Source organism: Aulostomus chinensis, chromosome 2, assembly GCF_037954235.1.
Source record: "Aulostomus chinensis isolate RoL2024-O1b breed Wild chromosome 2, RoL_Achi_v1.0, whole genome shotgun sequence".
In the NCBI taxonomy this organism is placed as follows: Eukaryota; Metazoa; Chordata; class Actinopteri; order Syngnathiformes; family Aulostomidae; genus Aulostomus; species Aulostomus chinensis.
This window is the reverse complement of record NC_141321.1, coordinates 1,910,051-1,921,790: the sequence shown is the minus strand read 5'-3', so window position 1 is coordinate 1,921,790 and position 11,740 is coordinate 1,910,051. Positions and strand designations below refer to the sequence as shown.

General features: G+C 45.0%; 1 protein-coding gene across 1 annotated transcript; it reads left to right on the top strand.

The window, feature by feature from the left end:
- Positions 1 to 609: 609 nt before the first annotated feature.
- On the top strand, positions 610 to 7,390 carry LOC147268753 (uncharacterized). Its single transcript, XM_086192792.1, has 9 exons — positions 610 to 693; positions 3,552 to 3,676; positions 5,054 to 5,142; positions 5,397 to 5,499; positions 5,660 to 5,792; positions 5,885 to 6,036; positions 6,122 to 6,324; positions 6,506 to 6,652; positions 6,828 to 7,390. Exons 1-9 carry the CDS (start codon positions 678 to 680, stop codon positions 7,162 to 7,164), a joined length of 1,305 nt encoding a protein of 434 aa, XP_086048918.1. The 5' UTR covers positions 610 to 677; the 3' UTR covers positions 7,165 to 7,390.
- Positions 7,391 to 11,740: the final 4,350 nt, after the last annotated feature.

Below are 11,740 nucleotides of genomic sequence, written 5' to 3'. Positions count from 1 at the left end.
CCATCCACGTCAGGATAGAGAAACCATCTTTGAACAGAGGAGGTGGACTGCGACATTTCCTTTCACCTATTTACAACCAAGTCCTTTCAAAACTTCCCCAAAGAGCTCAGCTGAAAGACCCATGTGGAACGGCTGATGCCAGCACAGCCCATTAGCATCTGAGTGGTCGGTGAAACTCCCTACCGACCACCCCTGAAACTCCCTGACACCTCACAACGACTGTCATTTGGGGAGGCCAGGTGAGTCTCGGGAGGGTCGTTTCCACCACAATAGCACTGACCACTCCCACATAGGTTTATAAGCTGGAGTTTCCACACTCTTCACTAGAACTGAAGAAGCCTCTCGGATGAGAGGTGAAACGTCTTCAAGATAAACTTACGTCCAGTTGACCAGATTTTACTTCGCTTCGATCTAATGAGACTTTTCAAAGTAAACAGACTCAGAAATAAAGCTTTCCATCTACAATCTACAAACACTGGTCTGCCCAACAAATGTTTCCCATTGTTGTCCCAAATAGGATTTTCTATGTCACACAGCAAAGGTTTTTCAGGTTTGAGCAGATTTTCTGAGTTGAGTGGGGAACCCACGTGAAACGCCACAGATACCTGAGGAGCGCATGCGCACACGTGTCTGAACAGGTCCCGGAGCCGAGCGAAGTCTGCTGCTGGATAATCAGGATGACGGCGCCCTCAGGTACAGTTAAGCTAATTAACTTGAATGTGTGGTCGGGGTCTGGCGCTCTTTTGATATGTTTGAATATCATCCTTGTGTAGAGACATGATGTTGACTCATGGAAGCTAACGCTACGAGGGCTTCCATGGGCGTTGACTTTTGAAGTAGAATCGCGGACATAAGCGCCAATTAGCTTGCATGTTGTTTTATCCGGTGCTGCAGTTCTGTTTCGTCCCTGCTGACCGCCAGAGGGCGGTGCTTAAAGCACTGCATGTTCCCTTCACGCACGCGCAATCCGAGCACTAACACCAACAACGTCACCTGTGACACCCGGATGACCCGGAAGAGGCAACAATATCTTCCGGTGTCATCAGAGTTTTTTTTTTTCCTTTATTGAAATATACAAACAAACGAGGCACAAAGTGTCACTCAACGTCACATACATTTTGCCTGGGGTTGAGCATTTTCAATGTACATCTCAAACTTAAAATGATACTCATAAACAAAGACAACTAAAATAAAATCAATAAATCTCAGGGGCCATCTCATAATAACTGAAATGTTTCTATTAAGAAAATAATTTAAGGGCTCTCTTTTCTTTGAACTTCAAATTAACAGTATTTCTCTTCTTAATTCTTCTTGCTGAGATGGGGAAGGAAATGGTTAAATGGTAAATGGACTCAATTTTATATCACACTTTTCTACCTCAGCAGCACTCAAAGCACTTTACAGTGTCATCTCATTCACCCATTCACACACACACACTCACACACTGATGGTGGAGGCTGCCATGCAAGGCGCCAACCTACTCATCAGGAGCAATTATGGGTTCAGTATCTTGCTCAAGGACACTTCGACATGGTCACCGGGGTCGGGGATCGAACCAGCGACCCTTTGGTTCTGGACGGCCACGCTACCCCTGAACCATGCTGCCCATGCTGGAAAAAGCAGGGTAAATGAGTCTGGACAGACGATCCATTCTGGATGATAAAACTCTCCCAAAAATTGAGACGTCTCTCTGCAGCCACCTGTTCAGAATTGCCTCACACTTGGCCACGTTGCTGCAAATATTCATATTTTCAGTTGTTGTTTTATCCTCAGAGACAGCGATCCCCAAATATTGACTCTCTTTTTTAATCTTTATGTTATACAGATCTGGCCGCCTCTAATTTGGCGCAATCTCGTGCTGGGGCCCTGACCGGTCCGTGACGGTCCCTGCTCGGCAGTAGGCAGGTCCGTGACTGTAATGAGATCCCCCGCGATGACGTCATTGGCGCGGGGCCGAGTCGTAACGCCCCTAAGTGCCGTTTGTGGAAATTACCTGCACTGCTTTATCAGTCCACCAGGAGGAGCAGTCATTATAAGTGGTTACCGTGTGTGAAGACAGCGGCTCTACTGTCATGCCTGCAGCATTTAATGTATACATTAACCTCTTCATGTATTTTCAAGTCCTATCAATAGTTTCTACTCAAACAAACTGAATTTGTGTTACTGAAACGTGTCTTTTCTTTACATTCATTATGAAGTCTGAGTAAAGTGTACTTTTTAATAGCCTATTTTATTGTACTCATGTGATTGAGCTCAGACAAGTCAGTATCCTCACATTTTGTTCAGATTCAACTGTCAGCCAGAGGCTTTTGAGAATTGATTGATGGACTGCAGTGCTGAGGGAAGTTGATCTTCATTTTGTAGAAACAAAGTTGTGTCATCTGCCAGTTGACTTGTTCCAGTTTGTCCGTCCATACCACTCAACCCTTCAGTGGGACTACTTTTGATGAGAAGAGAGAATATTTCAGCAACCATTATGAACAATCATGGGGAGCTGCCGCACCCCTGCCGGATGCCCCTCTTAATCTCAAATCTGGGACAAGTGCCATGACCTCAAGCTACAGAACTGTTGATTCCATGATGTAACATCCCAATCATATCTAGAAATCTTCTTCCAAAACCCAAATGAGATCATGCTTTTAAAATAAATGTGTGCTCAACAGAATCAAGCGCTTCATCAAAATCCTCAAATCAAATAAAGCCCCTGTCTTGAACCATGTGACTGTCATCAAGCAGCTCCAGTTCAAGTCTGATGTTCTTGTGAATGAAGCTGCCTTTCAGGAAGCTGGATTGGGTCTCACTCATTCTAGAAGAGATGCCTTCTTCCAGCCAGCAGCAGCAGCACCTTGAAGAATCTTATAGTCTGTATGAAGCAGAGGGATCGGTCGAAGATGATCTCATCTTGGTTTGTCTTTTCCAGGTTTAGGGGTCAAAGTGATGAACCCCTGTTTCATGGTTGACATGAAGTGTTTTTCTCTAAACATTCTTTTAAGGCTTCAAATAGTCGACATCTTACATCCCTCCAAAAGCATTGCTAACAGTTGGTTGTGAGCCCATCTGTCCCTGGGGTTTGTTGAAGGCCATTTTCCAAAGAACTGTGTCCAGCTCCTCCATTGTGAGGTCCAACTCACACAGATCTCTAAAGGAGTCGTCAACACAAGGGAGAAAGTTCTCCATCTTATCAAACAGGATATCAGCATCGACTGCAGAGGAACTAGAGAATACAGATGGCAAGAAAAGGAGAAGACCTCTTTTTCTGTACTCCTCAAATCTTGGTTTTCTGTCCCATTAATCATTAGACTTGGAAGAGAATTTCTCTGCTGTCTGCTTTGTTCCAGATGACAAAAACATGAGGAATTGTTTTCTCCTGCTTCAATGCACTTGGCTCTTGATCTGATGAAGGCTCCCTGAGCTCTCAAGATAAAGATCGTCTCATTCAAGTTGGAATTCCATGAATTTATTCTTCTCTTGAGAGTGGAGCTCTGCTTTATTACAACATATATTTATTTCCCAAAGTAAATGACTTTCATATTCTCTTTTTTCTTGTTTAGTTCTTCCACCAGCTTTTAGCTGGGTTACATTGAAGCCAAAAACCCCCACTGAGCCCCAGGGGGTCCCTCTCACCCATCCCAAACCAGTGCCAAATCTCATCCCACTGCGGCAAAATCCCAGACCAGTAAGACCCATTTATTGCCTTTGAATATTTCCGTCCAATTAGATGTGTACATGTACTTCTCTCTCATTGCTCAGCCAACACGTACATGCCATGACCACATGCTAGATTCTGAAAGGTGAAGCACAGTTATCAGTGTCATTCTCCAGCTGTCCAGTCAGCAGCCACAGCTGTGCAGGGAGGAAACCCAGCACTCATGTGTTCACCTCCTATTGAGGGCTCAGGATTTCACCATTTCATGAATGGCTGAAAGTGTCCTTTCTCCTCGCTCACCATTGTGTGGGTTGTTTAGGAATTCTACGTTTTTACAGTGTGTTGCTTTTCATGGGTAAAAATGCCAGTCATACGGTAAAAGAGCCTGCATGAGACTGTATATTAGTAGACGCTGTATTTGATACACCATTCAAAAGATTTGGGTTTCCTAGATACTAAAAAGCCAGAACAATGTTTCAAACGAGCTTGAGATGCTACAGAAGATCAACAAGCACAACTGTCAAAAGAAGAAAGTACAACTCAGCTTATTATCATCCCCTTTTATTATCCCCTACAAAAATTATGATATCTGAAAGGCTTGAATGATTGTCAAGAGATCCTGTGAGACAGAAACATGGAGCTCAAGAGCTGAAATATGTACATACACGCACGTGTGCTTTGACATCAGAGTCACTGCGTCAATCACTGTGCTTTCACGCTCGCTCTTGATTCACAAATGACCAGATTCTGAACTGCGTCAGGGTCATTCATCCATCCATCCATCCATCTTCTTCCACTTATCCTGTTAAGGGTCACGGGGGAGGGGGCTGGAGCCTATCCCAGCAGCTTTCAGGGCTGAGGCGGGTTTCACCCTGGACAGGTCAGATCAGAGTCATGCAATTGACAAATTGTGGTTGGAATGAGTTTGACCTCTTTGGTAATTTAGCATTTTCTGATGAAGACCTTATTAATATGTCAATATCAGTTGGGTTTTTAGTTCATTTTGGTTAAGTAGTTTATTTTGAAAATATTTGAAAACACCAAAATGAGAACATGTACATATATGAACAGGCAAAAAAAACTACATCCTTGCCAAAGCTCAAGCAAATCAAAAACCAGTAATTCTGAAAAAGTGAAAAATGGATTTAATGTTCAAAGAGATGAAGGAAGAAGTAAAAAAAAAAAGAAAATTGTAGTCTGACAGGTAAAGGTGACAGGTTGAGCCTCAAGCAACCATATTGGCATTGGTTATATTTCTACCTGTGGGCCTGCAGGTCCACTGGTTGCTGGGTTTGTATTGTGCAGGGCTTGGACTCTCCTCATACCTGCTCCCACTACGTAATTTCTTTCCTCAGTATGATAACTGTTCCCATGCATCAGTTAACCAAAAAGGTCTGATTCCTTTAGAGAGGCAGCAACACCTTAAAGACCACCAAAGCAGACACCCTGAGAAAAGAGGTGATCGAGAACCGTCAGGCAGAAGAGGAATTCCAGAGGTATGGCATGTAGTTTACCTTCAACCTGTTTGAGGAGGCTCCTCAATATGATCAGAGTTCTCTACAGGACACTGCTGGACTGAGCTGAAGCCTGTGATTTGTCTGAGGGAATTCTACATGCTGGCTGGTCCAATAATACCAGTAATGGATGGGATGGCCAGTGTGGATGCTGCTATGTGGAACTGAATTGTCTGGTTTTGAGATTTCTGTAAACCACTCTGTGTTAAGAGTAATTTCTCTGTGTGTTGACCCAGAATTCAGTGCCTGTTGGAGGGGGCAGGTGATCATAATCGAGGGCACATCACCACCAAGGAGCCATTTAGGGACCAGAAGGCTCCTCAACTCCAGGAAAAAGAGGTGGGTAAAGACCAGTAGACAGTTGGTGAAAATGAAGGTTACACAACACAAATACAAGGAGGATTAGCCAGAACATTTCTGCTCTCTGAACACCTTTTTAAAACAAGGGATTTTCATGTAAAAATGTGCTCCTTGTGTTTGTATCTTTTTGGCTGCTCAGTTGATGCAGAAATACACAAAGAAATGGCTGCAGGAGGAAAGAGGAAGGAGAGACTTGGTGCGACAGGTGGCAGAGCGCCAAAAGAACTACAGAGTGGCAGAGGAGAAGTTGACAAAATCAAAGCAAAGTATTGGTAAGCTGCTAGACTTCACGTAGTATGAACAAGTATGATCATTTGTTGAAGAGATCCTTTTCATTCAAAGAATTTCTATGCAAATACCACAGTGAAAGAAGTCACTAAGAAAAATCAAGAGCTACTTCGTCAAGCACTGGAGGAGGCACAAGCAGAGCTCATCCTGAAATTTAGAGTAATTGGTGAAATCCTCACTATTAGTTCACTTCCCCAGAAGAGACTGAAGGCTCTTGATGGCACTGAGGTAAGTGAAAGAAAGGATTGGTGTCTTCTCACAGTTCACACACTTCCTTCCATGTGTCATGGTTTTCCCTTGTGTCCCATGCCAGCCTGCAGGCCAGGATCTCATGGAAGAGATGTCCCTGTCCGAGCTGCGGAAGCGGCTGTTCCACCTGAAGGAACAACAGAAAAAAGATGAGATAGAGAAAAACGAGCGTCTCAGGCAGAAGCTGAAGAAAGAAAAGCAGCAGGAGCAGGAGAGGTTGAAGAATATGACGCGCAAGAGAGAAGTGGCAAAGGCTGCTCCAGCCAGGTCAGGATAATAACATGGAACATGAATATTGCCATTCCTAGGGTCAGAGCCCATGTGGGCTGGGAGGGACCCATATGAGGAAGAGCTGTTCTGATTGCAATGTGTCAGATGCTTTCATTTGAGGAGGGTGAGCTCTGAGAGATCCAGCACCACAAAGTCATGGTTGTTTCGCATGTTCCAGGAAAGTGGAGGAGAAAGCCAGAGAGGAAGCGATGAAGCAGAAGCTGCAGAAAGAGAAGCAGCAGCAGCAGCAGCAGCAGCAGAAGAGCATCAAAAAGAGGGCCCTCGATGCCTGCAAGAGAGAAGAGGCAAAGGCTGCTGCAATCAGGTCAGGATGATACAGTCAAATATGAATGTACCCATGGCCAGAGGCCGAGTGGCCTGGGAGTGACCCATGTGAGGCCGAGTTGTTCCTGTTGCATTCAGACAGATATTTTGATTGGGAAAGGTTAAGCTCTGAGAGACCCAGCACCACAAAGTCATGGTAGTTTTGCATGTTGCAGGCAAGTGAAGGAGAAAGCCAGAGAGGAAAAAATGAAGCAGGATCAGAAGAAGAAATGTGTGGAGAAATTGCTGGTGAGTCAAAGGAAAAGGGAAATGGGTAGAGACAAAATCAAGCCAGCCCCCAGGCAGCATCAACAGTCTGATTCTAGAAAACAGCGCCAAGGGGCCAACGTTGCTGCCGACTCATTCCAACTGACACCGTGGGAAAATGGTGACCGTCTGTCACCAGGATTACAGTTCAGAATCTCCATCACCGACTCAAACCCAGGACCCATATTCTCCAGAAGACATTCATTTGATGGACTCGTGCTTTTACCCGGACGTGTTCCTCCTTGATACGGCTGCTTGTGATTGCCCTCCCTCTGCTGTGAGCAGATAAACACTGTGGGCTCCAGGTTGGAGGCCCTGGGTGTAAATGCCTGTGGCCTCCTTATTACTGGCTGCTACCATAGAATGGTTATCAATGGCCATCTGTGCACACAGAATTGCTGTTCCTATATGTTCCCGCTCAGAGACAGAGACGCTATTGCGCATGCGCGACTCTCGGCAGAGATTATAATCAAGTGAGATACCGTACTCTGTTGGAAAAACGCGTCTGGCGACAATAGTCGACGATGAATTCCATTGTCGACTATTTTGATTATTGATTTTTGTCGACAACGTCGACTAATCGTTGCAGTCCTATTCTGCAGTGGACCACAGGCCAAGGTCACATCCCACTCCTTCCATCAGAGAAGAAGGATTTTGCTGGAACAGTCAAGTTTCACCATGTCTGCAATGCAGGCTTTGGGCATCACAAAGTCTGTTCCCCTGTTGTGTCAGCATGTACCAAGACTGTTGTGCGACCTGTGAGGCATTTGAGGTCCGAGGACCAATTCAAAGAGCTTCTGAAGGAAGCTTTTCATCTCGGCCATGAATTCAACAATTTTAAATTCCATGAACTGCCTCTGTTTTCAGGGTTGAAGTTCAACTTAGAAGTTTAGCTCCAACTGCTACTGTGACTCCCTTCTCTTTTTAAAAACTACTACTGCCTCTTAGTAGTACTGCATGTGCATTCTAAGAGCTTGTCATAACTGTACTCCTGAACATACAAGACAAAAATTCAGGTTTGGAAGTAATTGGCCTCAACAAATAAACATTTAAAACCCATTTGTCAAATTTGTTGGTGTTCAACCGGTTAAACCCACAACGTTAGCATGTAGGATGGATGATTTAGTCTATAGGTCGACGCAGTAAAATAAATGTCTCGTCCGTGATGGTTTTGTAACATCAACAGCGGCCCTAAGGCCTGCCGTATCCTGCTCACTGAGGGCCCAATGAACAAGTGGAAGAATCCCTCCAGAACTGGTGGTGTCTGGCTCACTGGAAGTGTTGAAATCAAGATCCTCCACTTCCTACGTTAAAAAAAAGCAGATTTAAAAATCGGTTATAAAATCGGAGGACATGAAGTCAAACTACTAAGGCCAGCAGCTTCTGAGCTTCCTCCATGTGAACAGAGCTGATGCTATGCTGATGCATGAAGTATCGGCTCTTCTGTTTTCCCCCAACGTGGCCAAAGAGATGCAAGCCAAAACTTTTCAACTCTCTATCAAATATATTATGTAGAAGTCACCATGTTCAAAGTGCTGGTAGTTATATGCTGTGAATATATTGCATTTTAGTCATTTGAAGCATCACCTACCTAATTAAAAAAAAACTGTAATTAGCACCTCTGCCAGGTCTGGAGCATCAACAGCATTGTGGAGGAGTCCCATTGTCCACCGTTGTTGTGGGGACATATTTTGCTCTGTTCTGAGAGGGTGATGATCCCAACCCCCCTGAAGACATGGAGATCTCTCTGCAGACGTGGAAGACATACATGCTGGGCACAGAACAGGTGGATGCTGTCAGAAGGATCTAGTAGACCTTCATCCCCAAGGCTATGAAGAACCTGGTGGTACAGGTTTGAAACTGCCATCCCGACGTCTCTATTCTGTTAAAAACCCATCAAAATCCCCTCAAGTTTGTCCAGTATATTTGGACCTTGTGACTCTGTGGAAGGAACATCTGACATGATTAATTCTATTGAATGTTATTTTAAAAATGTATCCCTGTGATTCTGCACACTCTTTCCTGACAGGAAACTTCCCCGTCCACAGCCTCTTCTAGTAAACCTGCATCGCACTCTTCCCTCATTTTCCACTCCTTGGTCACCTCTCACTCTAAAATGATGGATCACACACAAGAACCACTTCAGAAGGTCACCCCCGGCCCTCCCAGTCAACGTACACCATGGGCACAATGAAGAGTGATAAACAACAACTACAGGAGCCTCAATGATCTGTTTTCTTATGACATCTGAAACGGTATTGGCGGTCGAGGTGGCAGCAGATGCACTGTCCATGGGCAACCTGCTTTTATTGTTGACCCACTCTTGGTGCCACTGCAGCCCAGGTTGCTGTGTCGGTGCAGAGACAGCGGCACACAGGTGGATGACCTCTTACAGGAGAGGAGACACCAGCTCGATGTCAGAGTTGGTGACCACCGTCGTGACTGAATCCATGCTTGGTCCAGAAAACCGTTGGATTTGCAAATAAAATTTTAAGATTGTTAGAAATTCATTTGACCTGCAATTTTTTTAAAAAAGTGATCAGATAAAATAGCTCAGTGTCTGGGGAAGCAAACCCTTTCAAATAGCAAACTGTCTCAGATTTATGTGGGACCCAAAAGCAGCCAAGGGGAGGACAACAAAAGTCTTTAATTCAAAATGGTGAAGTACAACACAACACTGGGAGTTCAAAGGAAGGAGAAAACAAAGTATCAACAAAAAGGGTCAACAGGCTGAAGTCCTGGACGAGTTCAAAGGACAAACCAAACAAAGTTCTACACAGGACTGAAAACTAAGGCCTTAGGGGAGACGTGGAGAACGACCATGACGCCGACTAAGACAATGAAGCCAGCAGAGACAACAGGAAACACAGAGGTGAAATACATGAAGTAAGGACACAGGTGGTGCAATCATACAGGTGAGACAATGAGGCGGTCACAGCAGGGAGCACACAGGAAGACAAGACCTGAACTTCAGATTAAAACAGGAACTAAAGGCAGACCAAGACAAAAAGGGAACGCACAGGAAGACAGGACACAAACCACAAAATAAAACAGGAAATCAAGACACGGACCGAGACACAAACAAAACATGGTGGACTCCTGCAAAGGTTTTGAATTTGCAAACTATGTGCAAACAAACCTTTGAGATCATCACATTCCAATTTTATATGCGATAAAAACATGATTGCAGTGAGGAAAGTCTTGCCCTTCAAAGAGATTTTTCTCTTGATTTCATAACAAAGACACAAAGGACCTCATAGTTCTGTGATACAGTTGCAGAAACATGGCGCAACACAGGAGAGCCTCAACCACAGGCCAGGACTCAGCAGTCCACCTCCACCTCAAGGAGAAGGGGCACTCCTTTGAAGACCACAAGGTGTGTGTTCTAGCCAGGGAGGACAGATGGTTTGAAAGAGGGGTGAAAGAAGCCGTTCGTGTCAAACTAGAACGTCCATCTTTGAACAGCGGAGGGGGCCTCCGACTCACATCAAGAAGATCAAGGACCAGCTAGCAGAACAAGTGTACGCCATGAGAACGACCCCATCCATGGAGGTCAGGGGCTCCGAGAAGATGGGTCACCTGAGTGCAGGTCTCCTCAGACCTGCTGGCATCCAGGGGTCAGTGGAAACAGACTGAAACACCTTTCCAAAGAGAATCTTTTATTGCTGTTCCTTCTTGCTGCTCTGCTGCTGCTGGCTGCTGTCATATGGATTGTTGCACTTGGTTGGGCTGCTGGGTCCTCGTCCTCATCGTGTCCTTCCACGTCTCAGAGTTGAAAAGTGACAGTGGTTTGGTGGACAGAATTCTGGAAGTCCCACATATGGAGACCGTTAGTTCTTCTAATGCTGAGGAGCATGAAGCTCTACTCCTGACTCAACCTTGCCTGAAACAAGTGAGTGACAGGCCTGTGGTTTGGATCCTCATGGTTCTGGACACCAACAACATCTCTGCTCCACCAAGCCTCAGTCATGAGACGCAGCCTGAAGGCTCCACCAGTCAAACCAGTAAACCAGTAAAAGAAGAGTTCCAGCCAAAGTCATCTGCTCCTCCCTCACTGGCTCTTCAGCCAACTGCTGAACTTTTCTCTGCACTTCCAAGATCATATATTCAGGAGCCTGAATAATCAGTAGGGGTGAGCGAGTCCAACACTGCCTGTATCTGTACAACCACCAGAATGACCTGTATCCATACCTGCACCTGGAGGGGGCGGGGCTTCACCTGGAAATGGGTGGGAGTTAAACCAGATGTGGGTGCAGCTTAACATGGAGGAATGTGTTATTTGTTGAATTGCTTTCAAGAAATGAAGTCACTGATCAGAAGTTGCTGCATTTATTGTTTCTTTGAAAATTGTTTCAAAACCCTCAGGTTCAGCTTCAGATGTTTTGATCAGAAGACTAAATTAACTTTTTCCATAACAGTGTCAGATTGAGCTTCTAGTGCCACTGACTTGATGCTGGCTGACTGGAACGTAGAGCAGCTGACTGCTGGTTGGAGTCACTGGCACACAAGTTACACTCTGAATCACTCGTTGTCCTGAGTAGAGAAGAGTTCCAGATCAAATGAAAAGACAAGAAGAGAGAGAGAGAGAGAGAGAGAGAGAGAGTGTGTGTGTGTGTGTGTGTGTGTGTGTGTGTGTGTGTGCAGGTGACGTCAACAGACAGACATCTGCATAGGACAGACATTAAGGGGGAGTAGAATTTCTTCTTAAAGACCTTTTAATGATAGAGACTGGATCTGAAGAATTGAAGTTGAATGTATTTTCTTGTAAAGAGGGAGTGTTTTACAATGCAACACACACGTGAAGTTCTCAAAGAAAAGGCTG